At 38.2% G+C, this 19,491-nt stretch overlaps 2 protein-coding genes across 5 annotated transcripts in view; one reads left to right on the top strand and one right to left on the bottom strand.

The window, feature by feature from the left end:
• Positions 1 to 1,544: 1,544 nt before the first annotated feature.
• harbi1 (harbinger transposase derived 1) lies at positions 1,545 to 8,911 on the bottom strand. Its single transcript, XM_051922720.1, is given in 9 exon segments — positions 1,545 to 1,625; positions 1,627 to 1,661; positions 1,663 to 1,740; positions 1,742 to 1,921; positions 2,736 to 2,737; positions 5,029 to 5,248; positions 5,250 to 5,393; positions 5,395 to 5,716; positions 8,814 to 8,911. Coding segments are annotated over 8 exon segments (1,047 nt in total). The 5' UTR covers positions 5,713 to 5,716; positions 8,814 to 8,911; the 3' UTR covers positions 1,545 to 1,555.
• Positions 8,912 to 18,373: 9,462 nt separating this feature from the next.
• Positions 18,374 to 19,491, top strand: part of atg13 (ATG13 autophagy related 13 homolog (S. cerevisiae)) — a 32,191-nt gene continuing 31,073 nt past the window's right edge. For 3 of the 4 annotated variants that reach the window (XM_028794319.2, XM_028794318.2, XM_028794315.2), the window contains exons 1-2: positions 18,374 to 18,660; positions 19,137 to 19,218. In XM_028794319.2, coding sequence (XP_028650152.1) covers positions 19,150 to 19,218 — 69 coding nt within the window. In that variant the 5' untranslated portion in view covers positions 18,374 to 18,660; positions 19,137 to 19,149. The remainder of the gene's footprint in view (positions 18,661 to 19,136; positions 19,219 to 19,491) is intronic. The other variant, XM_028794316.2, reaches the window with a different exon arrangement.

The raw sequence follows: 19,491 nt of genomic DNA, 5'->3' as shown, positions 1-19,491 counted from the left end.
TTTTGTTGTCCATGTAACCAGTGGACCATTAGGCTAGAGAACAACCTCCTTACCTTTATGCCTGCCTGTGTGGCCAGTCATTCCACAACATAGGCTGCAGCTGTCCAGTTTCTATTCTTAATGTTCTATCAACCTACTCTCAATCTATTCAATAGCCATTAAGAAATGAAGGAATACGTGTACTCTGACATTGTGATTACCATATCGGTGCTTCCCAAACTCGGTCCTGGGGACCCCCTGTGGCTGCAGGTTCTTGTTCCAGCCAGCTTGTTTTTAATTGGGCTCCTGGGCTAATTAAGTGAACTGTTATTTCCCAAGTTCTGTTTTGGGAACAATATAGAAATTAGAAAACTGAGTTTGGTTTAAAAAAAAAAAATATTAATTAAAATGTACCAAACAGTTAGTTATATGGGAATCATTTATGATGTTTTCTTTTTAACAATATTTTATTTAGTTTTTTCTGATTTTTATTCTACTTTTCCAGGTGTTCTAATTGTTTAATTAATCCATTATTTACTAATTAATGGGTCTGACGCTAAAGTAGTTGCAGCCTTTGATTATTCAGTGTTGTTTGCCTGGGTGTCTGCTGTGCTAATTATTAATTGTCATTAATAAGATACAACGAATAGGGAAAACTGCACAGAGAAAGGGCAAAATATAATGAAATCAACAAAAGAGAGTTAAGCATTTAAATCTATAGCAAAAGCAGAAATATTTTTAAATGTCTTATAAATGTAAAAATGCTGCTGTGCTTTTCTGAATGTAGAATAAGGTCAGTGTTATCAGGTGTTGTCACATCTGGTTGGAACAAGAACCTGCAGCCACAGTGAGGTCCCCAGGACCGAGTTTGGGAAGCACTGCCATACATTAATAGGCCTGGATTTCTTTAATCAAAATGTTTAATTTGCATAGGAAGCCAGCAAATACCACACTTGATCATCTAATTGCCAATTAGCTAAAAATTATCTGAAAATTACAAAAAAAGAAAATGAAAAAAAAAAGCTTTACACCTGAAAGTCTATTTTTTTGTTGACATCTTCAAATCTTGCTATTTCCATCTCTGATTAATGATATACTTGGTACACTGTATAATATCATTAAATATAAATATATAAAATAAATAATATGGTAAAAAATAAGGATTACAGGTGGACCTATAATGTCTGAACAGAAACATACAATTGCAGATACTAGAACACAATATATTAAAATATTCTTTTTTGCATACATTGATACATTATGGTAGTGAAATATAAATGAAAGACAACTTCTATTTTTTCAGAGGCAAGTACAAGAAGAGAAATTGAGGAATGTTTCTTCATGTCATACTTTTACTAGGGGACATGCTTGAAAATGATCTATGCCTGTGTTTTTTTTTTATTTTTCAAAACTGGCTTTTATATTTTGCACAAGGATCTTCTGTCAAACGTGACAAATAATAATCCCTAACCATTTCAGAAGGGATTGCACCTGAACAGATGTCACCCATTCACACTCTCATGTTAAAGGAACACACTTACAGATGGCATTTCTTCTTCTTTTTCAAGAGAAATGACTAAGCTATTAGTTCCTGACGAATTCTAAATGCCTCTGAGTACACAGATTCCATCTGTCTAGATGGGTCCCTCTGGCTGCTCCTGGATTTCTGTCCTTGCAAAGGTCCCAGGCATCTAGACCAGTCTGCAAGGAAACATTGTGTAGGACACAGCAAGCCAAAATTATCTGTGCACATTTCTCTGGAGGAGTACTGTAGACAACCCTTTGACCCATCAAGGCAACGGAATCGAGTCTGAATGGCCGGAAAGGCACGGTCCACAATTTCATGTGTTGCAGTATGCGAAATGTTGTAACGGTACTCAGCAGGTGTCTCTGGATACTGGACAGGCGTCATCAACCACTTCTTTAAAGGGAAGGCGCAGTCCTCCTTAAAACAAGATATTAAAATTAGAAAAATGAATACATTTCCGTAAGAAATGTTTCTTGTAGACAAGGTACAATTACCTTTGGAGAAACAATTGACTCGTACCTCACACTCTTGATTTAATTTGTAGCTTGCCCAATCAGCAAGTTGATACCACTCTGTCTGATAAATTCACATAAGATTCCTCCCAAACACTCACCCCGAACACAACTGCTTACCAGTTTGTTAAGCAAATGTAGTTCCACACGTCAGGAAACACTCTCCTATTACTCTAGTGCCTACATTACTTGCATCGTGGCCTTTTAATGTTTATAATGTGGCCCTAACTCAGTTCTCGCTAAAGGCATGGAAATTATCATTGATGATTATTTTACATATTTTTTGTCATATTTGCATTCTCCTTTAGGAAATCAGTGGAAATGATGATGATAATCACACTTAGTGCATCATTCAAACTAAACACTTGTAGTATGCAAAGGTTAAGCTAGTCACTGACTCATAGCTTTCAGCTCAGAAAAGTATAATTTTAAAACCAGCAATGACAGGAGCAATGTTAATAAGACATACTTTTTGGAAAAGCAAATCAAGGCCAAGTCTGCCTCAACACAGCCAATTGTTGTAACAGACATCATAAACCTCTTGGAATTATGTGTAATACCTACTTTATTGTATCAGAATAAGTGGCAAAGTACAAAAGGACTGCTGCATGAAACATCGTCTACCACTTAATGTAAATTTAAGGACTGCATGCAACTTCATGTGCCATGTTGTTTTTTGGTGTAACTCCATCTGACAAGCCATTTTTGCATTCCACACCTCCATTTGGCAATTTAAATTCAAAGTACAAGATGTTACATATAGCATACTGTAGCTGTACAATATGAACGAAGGCATCACTGTATATCTCTACTTTAAATTTAAGTTCTGTAACACTGGTACTGATTATGTGATTTCATCAAATAAAATGTAATGTGGTGAAATTTTTGTATGCTACAATTATTTATAGTTTCCTATCAAGGCACAACACACAATTACCTCTTGAATATATACAGTATATATAAAAAATAAATTCAACCTTTTAGAATATGATAAAGATTTTGCAATTGGATACCAAAGTTTTGTCGCGGAATATTAAAATTTTAAAAGATGGATAAAGTACTCCATACCGCAAACAGATTTCAAAGATTCACATTCCTTTAATCACTGAATCTCTCCTCAATCAGATTTTTGTTGTTAACCATTTAACACAAGAACATTCAATATCAATAAGAGTATATATCATCGACATAATGCATGTGTTTCTTAAGATTTCTTAAAATAACTATACACTGTCAGGGAGACATTGTTCAGTACAGATAGGCAAAGTTTTGATACAGAAGGAGAGCTGTTAAGTTTGGAAAAGATCAATAGAGATTTGTTAAAGGGTAGCTACAGTACTAGACACAGTAAGGGTCTTGCACAGTGAAGTGAGATAAATGGTGGCCCATGTGCACTGATGAAGTTGTAATATGGAAAAAATAAATTATACAAATTAAGGGTCACATTTCAGGCAATGCAAAAATCAAGTCAAAAAGTAGTAATTGTCAAAATCTCAAAATAAAATGAATCAGTACTGGAGAAAGAGAAAATTAAAGTTAGACTGAGCACTTAGAGTGGTAAGGTAAGTCTGCTTAATATACCCAGCTATTCAAAATGAAAGAGCAGATTTCAAAAATGTATTTCAAACAAACTGTACAAGACAGAAACACATTCCGCACATCACTGGACAGAGGAAAGTTCAAAGTTTAAACGCTCTCCTTAAAAGTACCAGTGAATGTCACCAAGCACTGTTTCTCGTTTATAGTAAAATGTCAAACAACACCACAAGAGAAATAATTTTGGAAGTCCGGCGTTACCTGAACAACACCATTCCAGGACGATGGATTGGAAGAGTTGGACAACAAGATCTTGCTCATCGTAATTGGCTTCCCAGGTCTCCGGACCTTACCCACTGCGATTTTTATCTATGGGGGTACATTAAAGAAAGAGTGCTTGTTCCACCTATGCACGCTAATCTTCAAGATTTTACATCGAATTGAGGAGACTGTGAATTCAGTAACTAGGGACCAGTTGACTCGTGTGTGGCAAGAAATGGTCCACCATTTGGACGTTTGTCACGCTACACATGGTGCTCTTGTTGAGTGCATGCAACCTCAAGGACCATAGGACCAAACTTAGAACTTTCCTCTATCCAGTGATGTGCGGAATGTGTTTCCATCTTAGACAGTTCGTTTGAAATAAATTTTTGAAATCTGCTCTTTCATTTTGAACAGCCCTGTATATACCACACTTATCATATAACTGCTCCACAGTGGCCTCCACAACAGAAAATAGGTAGTGTTAACCAGAGAGCAATTTCTAACTAATGGTATGGAAAGATAAGATGTATACTTTATATAAAGAGGGCAGGCATTTAAATCAAATGAATATTTGTATTAATTTGCTTTAAAAGCCACAGTTTTCTCTAGGTCAATCTATATAGAAACGTGGGCACATTTGAACTTAGTTTCATCTTTGTCCAAACCAGCTGTAGCTCTACACAATATAAAAATACCTATTCAACTTCTGATAAACTGATCAACTGCATAATATAATTAGATACCAGGTTTGAGATCTAAAAGGTATAGAAAGCATTTCAAATAATTACTTTAAAATCAAGCACAAAGGGTATTAGAAAATGCTGGTAAAAAGTTACTGAAACATTGTTAATTCTCATTTAGTCACTATTTTTCAGTTAACAGATATTAACGACAGGCAAAATCAGAAGTATTCACAATGAGTAACAAAGATGATCACAGCTATTGTTCATCAGTAAGGTTGTAGAGGGTGCTCCAAGAAGATGGTAATGAATATATATTTAAGCAAATGTTAGAAACAATTTGTTGCAGTAGGAACTGAGAAATAAATGATTGTAAGTCAGAAACAGAGAATGTGTAAATCTTAGTTAGACATGTGAAATAAACATGTGAATAAGAACTGAGCAAGCACTTATCCAAATTCTTTTGTAAGGTTTTATCTTATCTTTTTGAAGGACACCAGAGAATAAGTAAACCATAAAATATACATACCTAAAAGCCATCCAGCTTGGTTCTTCTCTTCCTCCTCAAATGTTCTAAGCAGTGCTGACTGTTGAAATACCTGCATGTCCTCCAGACCACCTGGCCAGTTTGTCTCTGCACTCAGCAACAGGCCTCTTGAGTCACACACTAGCTGGCAGCTGATAGAATGAAACCCTTTCCCGTTCACATACGAGAGATCCTCTGCATTGGGAGCCTTTATTGCTACCTGCCACACAGTCAACCACACCCAATACATTGGGCATGCCAGCCACTCGGTAGAATTCTTCCTTAATCTGCTGAATGGTGGCCTCATCCCTGGACATGACGATAAACTCGGATGCCTTCTCTACCAAGGCTTTAGTGACACTTGTGACCACATCTGCTCATCGATGCCTGGCTAATGCCAATAGCATCTCCCATTCTGGTCTGGAATGATCCAGATGTGTAGAAACCCAGAGCTGCAAGGATTTGAACCTCTGGGCTTATTGCTCTTGATCTCTGTGTTGGGCGGGACAAAGTCTCACTTAGCATCTCCACCAAATAGTAGATAAATTCTCGCGGAAAGCCAAAGGTACCCAAGAGAAAATCGTCAGAAACTGTTTCAATGTCAAACCTGTCAAGTGTCCTGTGTCCACGACCATAAAGGAGAAGATCACAGTCTAAAACAGCTATTGAAATAGCCATTTGTAACATTCACCTTTTGAAATTAAAGGAAAACAAAATTAGAATTACAATAAATGAATGGCAATTGCAAAACCATCAATACCAGGGATTTCAAACTGAAATTTAGACCACCAGTTTAGTAGACAACCATAGTGCCTGTAGACTTTTAGTTTACCAGATTTCTAATTATAAAGCCAAATCTTGTAATTAAAAGAAAATGCCATTTAATTAGATTTCATGTTCTTGCTCTCATTCTTATCATTATAGATTTTACAATTTTAAGAAGAAAATAAGCAAATGTTTCAGTCTCTAGTTGGTTAGTGTCTTTAATTGTTGCCTATTTTAGCCTCTTTTCAAAAACTTTATTCAGACACTTCATGATTAAAGAATAATGTTCTTTTCACCAAACACATGTTTACTAACAACAGTCTCCACTCAGGGAGACTCATGACATTGACAGTATGGAGAGTTTACAGGCCCTAGGGATCCTTACAGCTATTTTGACAGAAGGCTTCAGTTGCAGTTTTCCTTTTCATAAAGAAAGGTAAAAGAAGAGAGAGGCAAGATAAACAGCAATCCAAATATACTTCCATGATTATTTATATGAGCAGTACTCGCTAGATTTGAACTACAGCAGGAGATGGAATTTAAATCCCGGGCCTAGTCACTGTATATGTGAACTTTCCACAATGTGGTTAATCTAGTTTTTCTCTAACACCCCAAAACCATTAACTGGAGATTCAAAATTTGCTCAGTCCTGAAAAAAGGTCTAAGGGTGATGTTTGCCAATCAATAACCTGTGGCCAAGTGACACAAATAAAGCCGGTGAGCTCATCTCTAAATTGAAATATGGAGTTCCAATGGAAGTTACCACCCACAAGGTACAGTGTGATAGGTGTAATGTCAATCAATTAATTAATGGGCACATGAAATTGATCCTTACAGTCCCATTGGCTGGAATTCATTTGTACTGATAAATAAGACAGTCAACACAAAGTCTCCAAGTCTGAGAGAGCAAAGTGTTGACTTTTGCTTGTAAGTATGTGCCAACTAAACTAGATAGATAGATGATAGATAGATAGATAGATAGATAGATAGATAGATAGATAGATAGATAGATAGATAGATAGATAGATAGATAGATAGATACTTTATTAATCCCAAGGGGAAATTTTTTTCTACTCAGAGTATTTAACCTTCTTAAAGATTTCAAGAGTGATGACACAAAGAACCTATAGTCCTATTTTCAAAGTTCAACTTAAATCAGAGTGATGAACTGGTATTGGATTTCTATGCTAGTCAATAGTTACCCATAATGCAAAAACACCGCAACCCATAGTTTGCATAGAAGCATGCCTGGGGTGACAGCACCCTGAGCCAGTGCTCTACCCAAGTGGATAAAGAGGAATGCTAAGCTGTTAAGTAATCTTTACTTAGCACAGAGTTAAGTCAGAAGACTTTGGTGCCAGGTAGACAGACTTGGGAGGGTCAAATGGGCAGTGACTGTGTACTGGTAATGCCCAGCATGTATGCCCTGGAAGAGTATCTTGATTCAGCTTGACAGAGTTGTGGGAGGGTTTATAAACTTAAGTGGCAGAGGCCAAAGGGAAGAGCTGAATCTGGTAGGAATGAGGAATGAATTCTGAACAGGCTCAAAGATGTTCTGTCAGCCTATCAAAGAAACAGGAAACCTATGCAAAATGTCACTCAGGCTATGGTTAGTGGTTGCTGAAAGCGTTACCAGTGGAGTGGTTGTAACAATGGATGAGATTTGGCTGGAAAAACTGAAGGTGGTAAATATTGTTGAAGTAATTGTATTAATGTGCCACTTAAATATTGAATAACATCGGAACAGTATTGATGGATTGGCACATTGGGATAATAGTAACAATTTTCCACTTGGGTGACCAAAGGATGTTTTCCAAATAACAAGAAACTATACTGCTAAGCCTCCCCGAGAAACCTACACAGGAGAGCCAGAAGGGATATTATGGTCAATATCTGAATCACTGCTTCACAAGAAATGATACAAATTCTGTCCTAATCATGTAGAAATAAAAAAAAAAATTGTCAATGCCAGGATATTTCAGGGGCATTAGGAGCTGCTAGTTCATGCTACACATTTTGTTGTCCTGAAGAAAAATATATATTATAGGGGTTTTACTGCAATAGAACAAGGTTCTGAAGCCACTGTTACATGCAGTTCCTGGTTTTAAGTCAGATCTGTTTAAGGTGTGTGTTTAAGACTCCACTAATAGAGCATCTTGTTTCCCCATCATGGTTTTTATGGACTGGATAACCAAGTGTAACAGAAGATTGGATGGGATGCAGTTTGGATGCCTAAAATTTCCATCTCCACCATCAACAAACAATTTTCTCCTCTTGGGCCCAGCTAAGCAATTCCTGATATATTTTGCATGCCGAACTGATGTTGTCAAGAAGTTATTTAGCACCTCAAAATCTGAGGTCATGGTCATCTCCTGCAGAAGAGTGACTTGATCTCTGCAAGTGAAAGGGGAACAGGCGACACAAGTGGAATAGTTTAAACATCTTGGGGGTATTTTTTACATGAGAAGGTAACAATAATCATAAAGACAGATAAGCGAGTTGCAGCATCGCACAGTCCCTATCAAGACGGTAAAAAGGTAAGGGAGATGACTGTGGCAAAGACAATGGGGCACCCCCTCAAAAAATAAACGCATCATATTTGACCAATGTAGGGACAATAAGCCCCGTTGATCAGACCACTGAGAGTTCCAAATGGCAGAAGGATTTTAATTTTAAACTTTCTTTTTAAAACAAATATTAAATATTTGTTTAATAAAGCTGTCTTAACAGTAATTGTTAGTTGGGGTCGGTACAGAAAACCTGACAGTACAGTAAAATACGTAAGGACGTATTGTAAAAGAATGTTGGTACCTTTGAGCTTAACGTCTGAAATATGTAGCGATAAGAGGGACTACAATAAAAATGAAACTTAAATGAGTGACAGGCAAGCTCAGACATCTCGAAAACCGTTAAATGATTAATTCTTTGATAGCGTCGAAATGGTATTTCAAACTATTTCTAACGGACACTGAATGACGTTAACATTATTTAATAAAAAGTACAGTAAGCTGACTTCTGCTCACCTCTTTCTGTCAACAGCCGTAATAATCATTAGCACTCTTCTGAAGTCTTCCCGGCTTGTGTATGCACTGGCTAGGCGCTTCCGGTTAACGTAGCTCGCTCGTCGCTTTCTCGGCGTGCATTATGGGAGTAGAAGTTCCACTCGCCAGACTACAAATCCCAGAAATTGTTAGCCATCGCCGCACTTACACAATACGTATATATTTTAAAGGTATATATATATAAAGTTAAACAGACGTTTTCATCTCAAATTTTCTTATGCGCGAAATTGTTACAGACGTAGAATAAACGTATTAGATAACGGTTATCAAATTTAATATAGTATAATGATGTACACTAACAAGCACAATTGCATATTATTAACAATGTAATTGCTTTTAAATGCAATTGCATATCAATCTTTTAAGTCTTCTCCTAGTTTAACTTGCATGGCACTTGCAGGATACTCCGTTTTTTCTCCTACAGTCCTAAATATATGCCTGTTAGGATCATCAATTTCAAATTATCCCTGTGTGACTGTGGGTGTGTTTTCACCAGTGGGCCCCACGATTGACTGACTCTCATCTTGGTTGGTTCCTGCCTTCTCTCTGTTTGGGACAAACTTTGTGCCCCTAAAATTGGATTAAATAGGTGTGGGAATATTATGTTAAAAGAATTTAGGTGCATTCATCCAGCCAACTTGAATTAGAATGGTGAATTGGTATTGGATTTCTGTGCTTGTCAGCAGATACCCATAACACAAAACACCTCAAACCACAGATTGTTTGGAAGCATGCCTGGTATCACAGCACCTTGAACCAGTGTTCTAGCCCCCAGGATAAGGGTAAGCTGTTATTAAGCAATCTTCACTTAGCAGTGTTACCTGTTAAGCAATCTTCATTTAGAAGGGTTACCACAGATGACTGGCATTCATCCATATAATCATTATATGAGCCCACTTTATTTGTTTATTTTGTGCTGAATCTATTTGCAGGGGTAAGCACATAACATCAATAGCCTAGATATAATGGCGGTTCATCACAGGGCACAAACACACACATACATAACAATCACAAAGTAACTTTTGGAAAATTGGGGTTGTGGAGCCTATACTGAAGCATCAGATGTAAGACAGTACCCTGCTTTTGATGGGACTCCAGAGTGGCTCTTCAAAGTGAAGCCATAGGAGAACCATTTTTGGTTCCCAAAAGGCCCATCCACATGAAGAATCCAGAAAGATCCTTTATTTACGTCTTTATTTAGATCCATAACAGGCTCCATATAGTAAATAACCATAAACAGATGGTAATAGATTTACTGCATTACAACAATAACAATCTTAGAGTCCTGCTAGATAGCCTACCATACATTAAAGATTTTTTTCTACATACAGTATTAGAAAGTTTATCAAGGCACAAAGAAACAATTTGCAAAGAACCCTTCCAGAATGAAATGGTGCTTTCCCAAGCAATAGTTCTATGAAGAACCATACAACCCAGTAAAGAATCATAAAATGCCATTAAAGAACCAATCATTTTTAACAGCCTGCCTTGCGCCCTGTGTTGGCTGGGATTGGCTCCAGCAGACCCCCATGACCCTGTGTTAGGATATAGTGGGTTGGAGAATGACTGAGTGACTGAGTGTGGACCCAACTTAATGTTGCAATTAACCTATAACACGTAGATAGATAGATAGATAGATAGATAGATAGATAGATAGATAGATAGATAGATAGATAGATAGATAGATAGATAGATAGATACTTTATCAATCCCAAGGCGAAATTCACATACTAACTACGTATGTTAGGGATGTGAGAAGAAATCCAAAGTTCCAATAGAAAACCAATGAAGACATGAGGAAAATGTACAAACTCCACTCTGGCAACAACAACCAACAAGCACTAGCCATTGTGCCAACATGCCACGTTATGATGGGTCAATTTATATTTGCCAATAAAGCTAACAAAAACTGAGTTGATTGACACAGTGGTACTGTGATTATTGCTGCAGCTGCTCTGTGTGTGTGTGTGTGTGTGTGTGTGTGTGTGTGTGTGTGTGTGTGTGTGTGTGTGTGTGTGTGTGTGTGTGTCTTATTGTTGGAATTGTATTTCTGTCACTGTTCTAAATAGTCGTGCATGTAGGAATTTCTTTTTACCAGTGAAGTTTTTGCATTAGGAGTTGGTGGGACAAATACCCACCAGATGTTGTGCAAAATAAATAATAATAAGTTCATCTCAGTAATTTAACATGCTATTAAAATCTTTATAGCAACCCTCAACTTTGTCTTCTAAACCAAATGTTTTCCAGTTTTTCAGCATATGCTCAAATTTCTTGTCCAGGGAAATATTGCTTTTTCCAGCATGCATAATTGGTTTCATCCTTTTTCCTCCTTCTACTTGTATTGGCCCTGAAGTGTTCTTGGTTTCTCCTTGGGTCTGTGCAACCTGAACATCCCAGTGTAGAGAGATGAGGCTTCAAGGTTACAGCCTCCTATTGTCAGTTTTAAAATAAGCACTGCTCTTTTTTTTTAAATTTCTGGTTTTGGATGTTCAGTTCAAGCTTTTCCTAGCCATTGCTATGCATTGCTAGCCAGCAAAGGGGTACATAAAGTCCAGTACCATATTATACCTTAAAATTAAGGCATTGTTTTTACAATTATTTGCCAGCTTTACACTGCCCGTACAGTGGTTAACACATTCAGATGTGCAGTGTGCAGTTTGATTCATGTAGTGTGTGTAGTCTGCATGTTCCTTTTATGTTACTATGGCTTCTTGTTTTTCACCTCAAGGCCATGACGTTTTAAACTTGAGGAGTTGCTATTTCAATTTAGGTGGTTCAAAGCCAATATATTATTCCTGGCAGCAGGTGGTTGAGAGGCTGTCAGTTTATTTAACGTTTAAATCTACATTGCGGCATGTTGTTAGATGATGACAATGTCAGAAAGTGCCACAATGATCCAATCCAGACAGACCAGGGACCAGCATACCATTGTTTAATCAATTTTGTTAACACAAATGTTATTAGCAACAGAGAGACAGATACTATTAGTTTGTTAAATTAAGGTTAATGTTAGAGAAGTGTACACACATAAAGGATAAATATAGAATGCACTCACCAGAATTTGCACGCCAATAATATGGCTTCATTAACAATAAACTTGAACTTGAATTTGAAGTCACATTTATTGGAGTTTGCACATTCTTACTGTGTTTGTGTGGATTAAAAAAGGATACCGATATCATTTTTACTCTTATAAAACTCATATATTTCAATAAGGATCCAACTGAATTTTAGCTTGACACAACAGAAAATCATTATGTATTCCAGGATACGTATATTTCAAGAAAGAAGCAAATACATAAATCATGTAAAAATGTTATAATGAATTTCAACTAGTAGTTAATAACCATGATAAATTAACTAGGATTTCAATCTGCATTCATCCCACAAACGGTGATCTATTACAACATGGTAAACGATTCCTGGTGAGAACACGTTTATACTTCAGATCAATAATATTTAGACTATAAAGGTATAGCCAGATTAAGGATAAATAACTATTTACAAATATGTAAAACTATTTGAGAAAGTAGTATCAAATACAGAGGCAAATTTCTGACACATTGCAGACAAACCACATTTTAATAAAATAAATACTTTAATCCAAAAATGTACCAGTATTGCCAAACAAATAACAATAAAATAGTAGAAAGTGGCAGGTGTGTCTGACATTTGAAGAAAATATGAAACATTAAAGCAATTAACTAACATTTTTGCAAACTCAATATAAATAGAAACAAATTAAATTTAATTTTACCTAGTTTTGTACTCTGTTTTACTGTCAAGTAAGAACAAAAAGAAGAAAGATTTAATTTGTGTAAATTATTATTTTTCTTTTTTCTCAATAGTAACTTATGTACTGCCACAGAAAAGATGAGGCGTATTTTTAAAAAATCAGGAGATGAAACGTAGTTTAAAGTCTTGCAGGGTACAATAAATAGAAATATCAAAAACCAATCTGCCAAAAAGCACAGGCACAAATCAAAATCAAGTCAAAAAATCAAAAGGAAACAAAGCTTTAAGTTATAACAAGAAAGTTCTATAAACAACATGCTAGCACTATTAAGGCTTTTGTACACAAACTTGAATAACCCTGAACTGACCTTCATAGATACTGACCTTTAATATTGTGTGCTGATCACTTCCTGTCATCAGAGCTGAGCAACATTGTAAGTACAGAAACAAACTGGCAGAGCCCATAATGAAAACAAAATGGGACTGCATTAAGATATTAGAATATTTTCATGTTTTTAAATAAAGTTTAAATGAAAACCTGTTTTCAAAATAAGATTCTACCCAAATCTAAACAACAGCATTGAAGAATATGATAATGCTGAATGAAAATAAGCTATAAAAAAATTAGAACAAAACCATATCATAACAGTGTAATTATATTTCCCTTACAGTAATATATATTAAAATTATATAAGATTTTATTATGTTTGCTTTTTTGACAGCCTGCAGCTAGAGCTGGAATCCAATGAATGCTTAACCTATTTCCATCCATCCAATTTCCAACCCGCTGAATCCGAACACAGTGCTTAACCTATTTGTTTTTCCTTATTCATTTGGAGGTACAATTAAAAACCCAGCCACAAGGGATGTACAAACCAGTGTGTTTCTTCGTGCCAGTCCCAAGCCCGGATAAATGAGGAGGGTTACGTCAGGAAGGGCATCCGGTGTAAAATTTTGCCAAATCAATATGCGGACAACAATACAAATTTCCATACCGGATCGGTCGAGCCCCGGGTTAACAATGACCACCACCAGTACTGTTAGCTAACAGGGTGCTGGCAGAAATTGGGCTACTGCTGGCAGAAGAAGAGGGGGGAGACGTGTCCGGAGGCAGGAGGAGAGGAGGAAAGTAAAGAGAGTGGAACTGAAGGTAGGAACTTTGAATATTGGCAGTATGACTGGTAAGGGGAGAGGGTTAGCAGATATGATGGAGAGAAGGAAGGTTGATTTATTGTGCATGCAAGAGACTAAATGGAAGGGGAGTAAGGCCAGGTGGAATGGAGGTGGACTCAAATTGTTCTATCATGGTGTGGATGGGAGGAGAAAAGGGGTAGGAGTTATTCTGAAGGAACAATATGTCAAGAGTGTTTTGGAGATGAAAAGAGTGTCAGACAGAGTAATGATTATGAAGCTGGAAATTGGAGGTGTGATGATGAATGTTGGTAGTGCACTTGGGCCGCAAGTTGGGTGTGCAATGGATGAGAAAGAAGATTTTTGGAGTGAGTGTGATGAACAGTGTACCCAAGGGACAGAAAGTGGTGATTGGAGCGGATTTCAATGGGCATGTTGGTGAAGGGAACAGTGGAGACGAGGAGGTGATGGGTAGGTATGGTGTCAAGGAGAGGAATGAAGAAGGTCAGAGGATAGTGGATTTTGCCAAAAGGATGGGCATGGCTGTGGTGAATACGTATTTTAAGAAGAGGGAGGAACATAGGGTTACGTACAAGAGTGGAGAAAGATGCACACAGGTAGATTACATCCTATGCAGAAGAGTTGATCTGAAGGAGATTGAAAACTGAAAAGTGGTGGCAGGGGACAGTGTAGTTAAGCAGCATAGGATGGTGGTCTGTAGGATGACATTGGAGATCAAGAAGAGGAAGAGAGTGAGGGCAGAGCCAAGGATCAAATGGTGGAAGTTGAAAAAGGAAGACTGCAAGGTTGAGTTTAGGGAGGATGTGAGACAGACATTGGGTGGCAGTGAAGAGTTACCAGACAGCTGGGAAACTACTGCAGATGTAGTAAGGGTGACAGCAAGAAGTGTGCTTGGTGTGACATCTGGAAAGAGGAAGGAGGAAAAGAAATTCTGGTGGTGGAATGGGGAAGTACAGGAGAGTATACAGAGGAAGAGGATGGCAAAGAAGAAGTGGGATAGTCAGAGAGATGCAGAAAGTAGACAAGAGCATAAGGAGATAAGGCGCAAGGTGAAGAGAGAGGTGGCAAAAGCCAAAAAAAAGGCATATGATGAGTTGTATGAGAGGTTGGACACTAAGGAGGGAGAAAAGGACCTGTACCAATTGGCTAGACAGAGGGACCGAGCTGGGAAAGATGTGCAGCAGGTTAGGGTGATAAAGGATAAAGATGGAAACATACACACAAGCGAGGAGACTGTGTTGAGCAGATGGAAAGAGTACTTTGAGAGGCTGCTGAATGAAGAGAACGAGAGAGAGAAGAGGTTGGATGATGTGGAGATAGTGAATCAGGAAGTGCAACGGATTAGCAAGGAGGAAGTAAGGACAGCTATGAAGAGGATGAAAAATGGAAAGGCCGTTGGTCCAGATGACATACCTATGGAAGCATGGAGGTGTTTAGGAGAGATGGCAGTGGAGTTTTTAACCAGATTGTTTAATGGAATCTTGGAAAGTGAGAGGATGCCTGAGGAGGGAGAAGAAGTGTACTGGTGCCGATATTTAAGAATAAGGGGGATGTGCAGGACTGCAGTAACTACAGGGGAATAAAATTGATGAGCCACAGCATGAAATTATGGGAAAGAGTAGTGGAAGCTAGGTTAAGAAGTGAGGTGATGATTAGTGAGCAGCAGTATGGTTTCATGCTAAGAAAGAGCACCACAGATGCAATGTTTGCTCTGAGGATGTTGATGGAGAAGTTTAGAGAAGGCCAGAAGGAGTTGCATTGCATGTTTGTGGACCTGGAGAAAGCATATGACAGGGTGCCTCGAGAGGAGTTGTGGTATTGTATGAGGAGGTTGGGAGTGGCACAGAAGTATGTAAGAGTTGTACAGAATATGTACGAGGGAAGTGTGACAGTGGTGAGGTCTGCGGTAGGAGTGATGGATGCATTCAAGTTGGAGGTGGGATTACATCAGGGATCGGCTCTGAGCCCTTTCTTATTTGCAATGATGATCGACAAGTTGACAGATTAGACAGGAGACCCCATGGACTATGATGTTTGCTGATGACATTGTGATCTGTAACGATAGTAGAGAGCAGGTTGAGGAGACCCTGGAGAGGTGGAGATATGCTCTAGAGAGGAGAGGAATGAAAGTCAGTAGGAACAAGACAGAATACATGTGTGTAAATGAGAGGGAGGTCAGTGGAATGGTGAGGATGCAGGGAGTAGAGTTGGTGAAGGTGGATGAGTTTAAATACTTGGGATCAACAGTACAGAGTAATGGGAATTGTGGAAGAGAGGTGAAAAAGAGAGTGCAGGCAGGGTGGAATGGGTGGAGAAGAGTGTCAGGAGTAATTTGTGACAGACGGGTATCAGCAAGAGTGAAAGGGAAGGTCTACAGGACGGTAGTGAGACCAGCTATGATATATGGGTCAGAGACGGTGGCACTGACCAGAAAGCAGGAGACAGAGCTGGAGGTAGCAGAGTTAAAGATGCTAAGATTTGCATTGGGTGTGACGAGGATGGATAGGATTAGAAATGAGTACTTTAGAGGGTCAGCTCAAGTTGGATGGTTGGGAGACAAAGTCAGAGAGGCGAGATTGCGTTGGTTTGGACATGTGCAGAGGAGAGATGCTGGGTATATTGGGAGAAGGATGGTAAGAATAGAGCTGTCAGGGAAGAGGAAAAGAGGAAGGCCTAAGCGAAGGTTTATGGATGTGGTGAGAGAGGACATGCAGGTGATGGGTGTAACAGAGCAAGATGCAGAGGACAGAAAGATATGGAAGAAGATGATCCGCTGTGGCAACCCCTAACGGGAGCAGCTGAAAAAGGAAGATTTGGAGGAACAATTAAAATTTGACCTGGAAAAAAGCAATTTTTTTTCTTTATCATTTCACTTTTTTTTATTTTAATATGGAAAAATTACATATATGTAAGGCCATATCTCTTTTCTTTATCATTTCAGTTTTTTTTTCTCATTCCATTTAAAACTGCATAAAGGCCTGACAGGACATACGATCTTACTAATCTACATATCTTGAGAAGAATGAGTGTGAAATCAGGCAGGCAAGGATCAAATATTCTGGGCAGCCATAAAGTTCAATCGGTATTCAAAATGTCTAGTATGAAGTTGGGGATTTGTAGAATTAACAACTATTAACAATGCAGGTAGCGGTCCTAAAAACGGGAGACAAAATATTGCCATCCCATAATAAATAACTATGACAGTGAAAATGGCCCAAATAAATTATGAATTAAAAACATATTCACATAATGAAAAAAACACTCCAAATATGGATTCCTTGGGTCAAGAAGATAGATAGATAGATAGATAGATAGATAGATAGATAGATAGATAGATAGATAGATAGATAGATACTTTATTAATCCCAATGGGAAATTCACAAGAACCCAACCCCCCCACCCCAAATTGGATGCCAATATTGGGAAAAAAACTTAGCCAGGTGCAAATATTTTAAAATGTCCAAACTTCCCAGTGCATTTAGGTTAAAAACCTGCTTTCTTTCATTAGTGATCACAGTATTAATAAATTTGTATATAATGCCACATTATACTAATGGGAGCAGCCGAAAAAAGATGACACTGATGCTGATCATATGTTGCCACTGCAGTAATTGTCCTTAATGTGCAAGATAATACTTTACATTTCAAGGTTCTCCCTAACTAGATTTTCTGACTTTCAGAACATAATTGATCTTGTCTTATCCTTAAACATGTTTAACTCAGTTCAGGGTTGTTTGTTTGAGGAACTGGAAGCTATCCTGGCAAGAATTCTTGTGAGGAAGTCAACAGACCTACAGAAGGTCCCAGTCCATCAGAGGGCCTACTCACACTAGAACATGGTCCAAACTGAAATCACAAATTAACCTAACTACTTGGGGGTGTGTGAGCAGAAATAATAAACAGACACAATGAAGACATGCATACTTCACATAGACATCTTCTGGACACTGGATCTGTGAAGCAGAATGCTGGCTGGGATATACTCCACCTCCTTGCGACCCTGGTCTGAATTAAGTGGGCTATAAAATGAAATGAAAAAATGAAAAAGTGCTCTCCATTAAAAGAAAAGTTGACTTCATTTTACTAACTCATAGAAATAGAAAATTATTTGACTAAATCATAGAAATAGAAAACAGTGTAGACAGCTGTTTAAATCACAAATTCTGTTGTGATGTATTCTCAACTTTGATCTTCTTCAAAACATTCTCCTTTATAAAGTGAGGCAACTCATTACATCCGCCAACAAATACTGATAAAGCTTGGATCAAATCATAACATCGCGGATACATTTCATGTCATTAATTTTATTAGTGTATTTTGCTACTTATACGATACACACAGCGATCAAAACAGTGCGATTTGATTTGTCAAAAAGTGCGATTCCACTTGCAACAAAGCACAGTACAAGCCCATTCGACCCGGTCAAGCGATTTCGCACTGTGCGTTGTCAACAGATTCGACAATCGGTTTGGTGTTTTGAGCGCTGAAAAACATGAGTACGTTTCCGCAAAAATCGGACGAATAATTTTTTGTATATATATATTTTTTATTTTTGCACTTAAAATTTTCTTACTTACACAGGTGACAACATTGTTTCCGTGTTGTCGAATGTGCTGCTCTGTTCTCCAGGACGAATGCATTTACTTGTGTTGACCTGATGAAAACAAACACAAACGAGGCTGACGGGAAGCGTCGTCTTTTCTTAAAACGCAACGCTCTCCGGATTGTTAAAGATTCCACTAAACCCACTTGTCAGTGGCGATAGTGTAGCCGGATGTCCGGTACAGGCATCAAAAGCTGTCGGGAATGCTGAGTGAGTACCGGGCTGGCAGGATCCTTCCAGCGGCCGCTGGTACTGAACTTCATTACTTGTGGTATCCTTGTGTTAATCGGCTGGGGGACGACACGAGCTACTGGCAGGGTATGACAGAATCTTAACGCATTTTTCATACACAACCGAGGTCTTTCGTGGGAAGAACTGTTTATCTTGTAGTTGCTGTTAGCTTCCAGTTCCAATGGGTTCCCCAGATTAGCCCAGGTCAAGCAGCGCGAATCGGGGAATATGGTCAGTATCGTTTCCGGTTATGGAGAGAAATACCAAGTTAATGCGTGTGCTTGATGTTTTTGCTTAATTGCAGCAGTCAGTTTATGTTTTAGATGCTGTGTTGTAAGCGTAGTTTTCACTGTGAAACCTCACTTGACGGTGCGTGGTATTAGTTGCGCAATGTAAAAGACTGCTAGAGCTACTGGTGGTTATTACGCTACTTTTAACCCTGACGTGTGGGTTAGCCTGGTCAGTAGATCACAGTTCAGTTTCAGCACCTTTTATTGACACGTTTGAGCAATGATGTCACTAACACAGGATCTGAGCCCTTCTTTTTTGTTTTTTATTTTAAGGTTTCCATCCACTATGGAGGCTGATCTAAGTCTGCAGGATAGGAAGGACCTGGACAAATTTATCAAGTTTTTTGCTCTAAAGGTAATAATCTTTGTATTGGAATACCTCCCTTGTATACATGTTATATACATTATAGTATTTTAATTGATTGTTAGACAACTCTACATTAGCTCAATTTGTCTGAGTGTTCTCTACAATGGCCGGTGCCCTCTCCAGTGTTGGTTCATGCCAGGATGGGCTCTGGCTCTCAATGACTGACATAAGTGGGATCAAAATTGAGTAGACGAGAAGCTACATATGATCAGGGAAACTTGCTTCCTTAGATAAATCATGGAATACTGGCACCATGTTACC

The sequence above is a fragment of the Erpetoichthys calabaricus genome, chromosome 2, assembly GCF_900747795.2.
Source record: "Erpetoichthys calabaricus chromosome 2, fErpCal1.3, whole genome shotgun sequence".
NCBI lineage: Eukaryota > Metazoa > Chordata > Cladistia > Polypteriformes > Polypteridae > Erpetoichthys > Erpetoichthys calabaricus.
The sequence above is the reverse complement of the archived record's forward strand: the minus strand, read 5'-3'. Positions and strand labels throughout refer to the sequence as shown.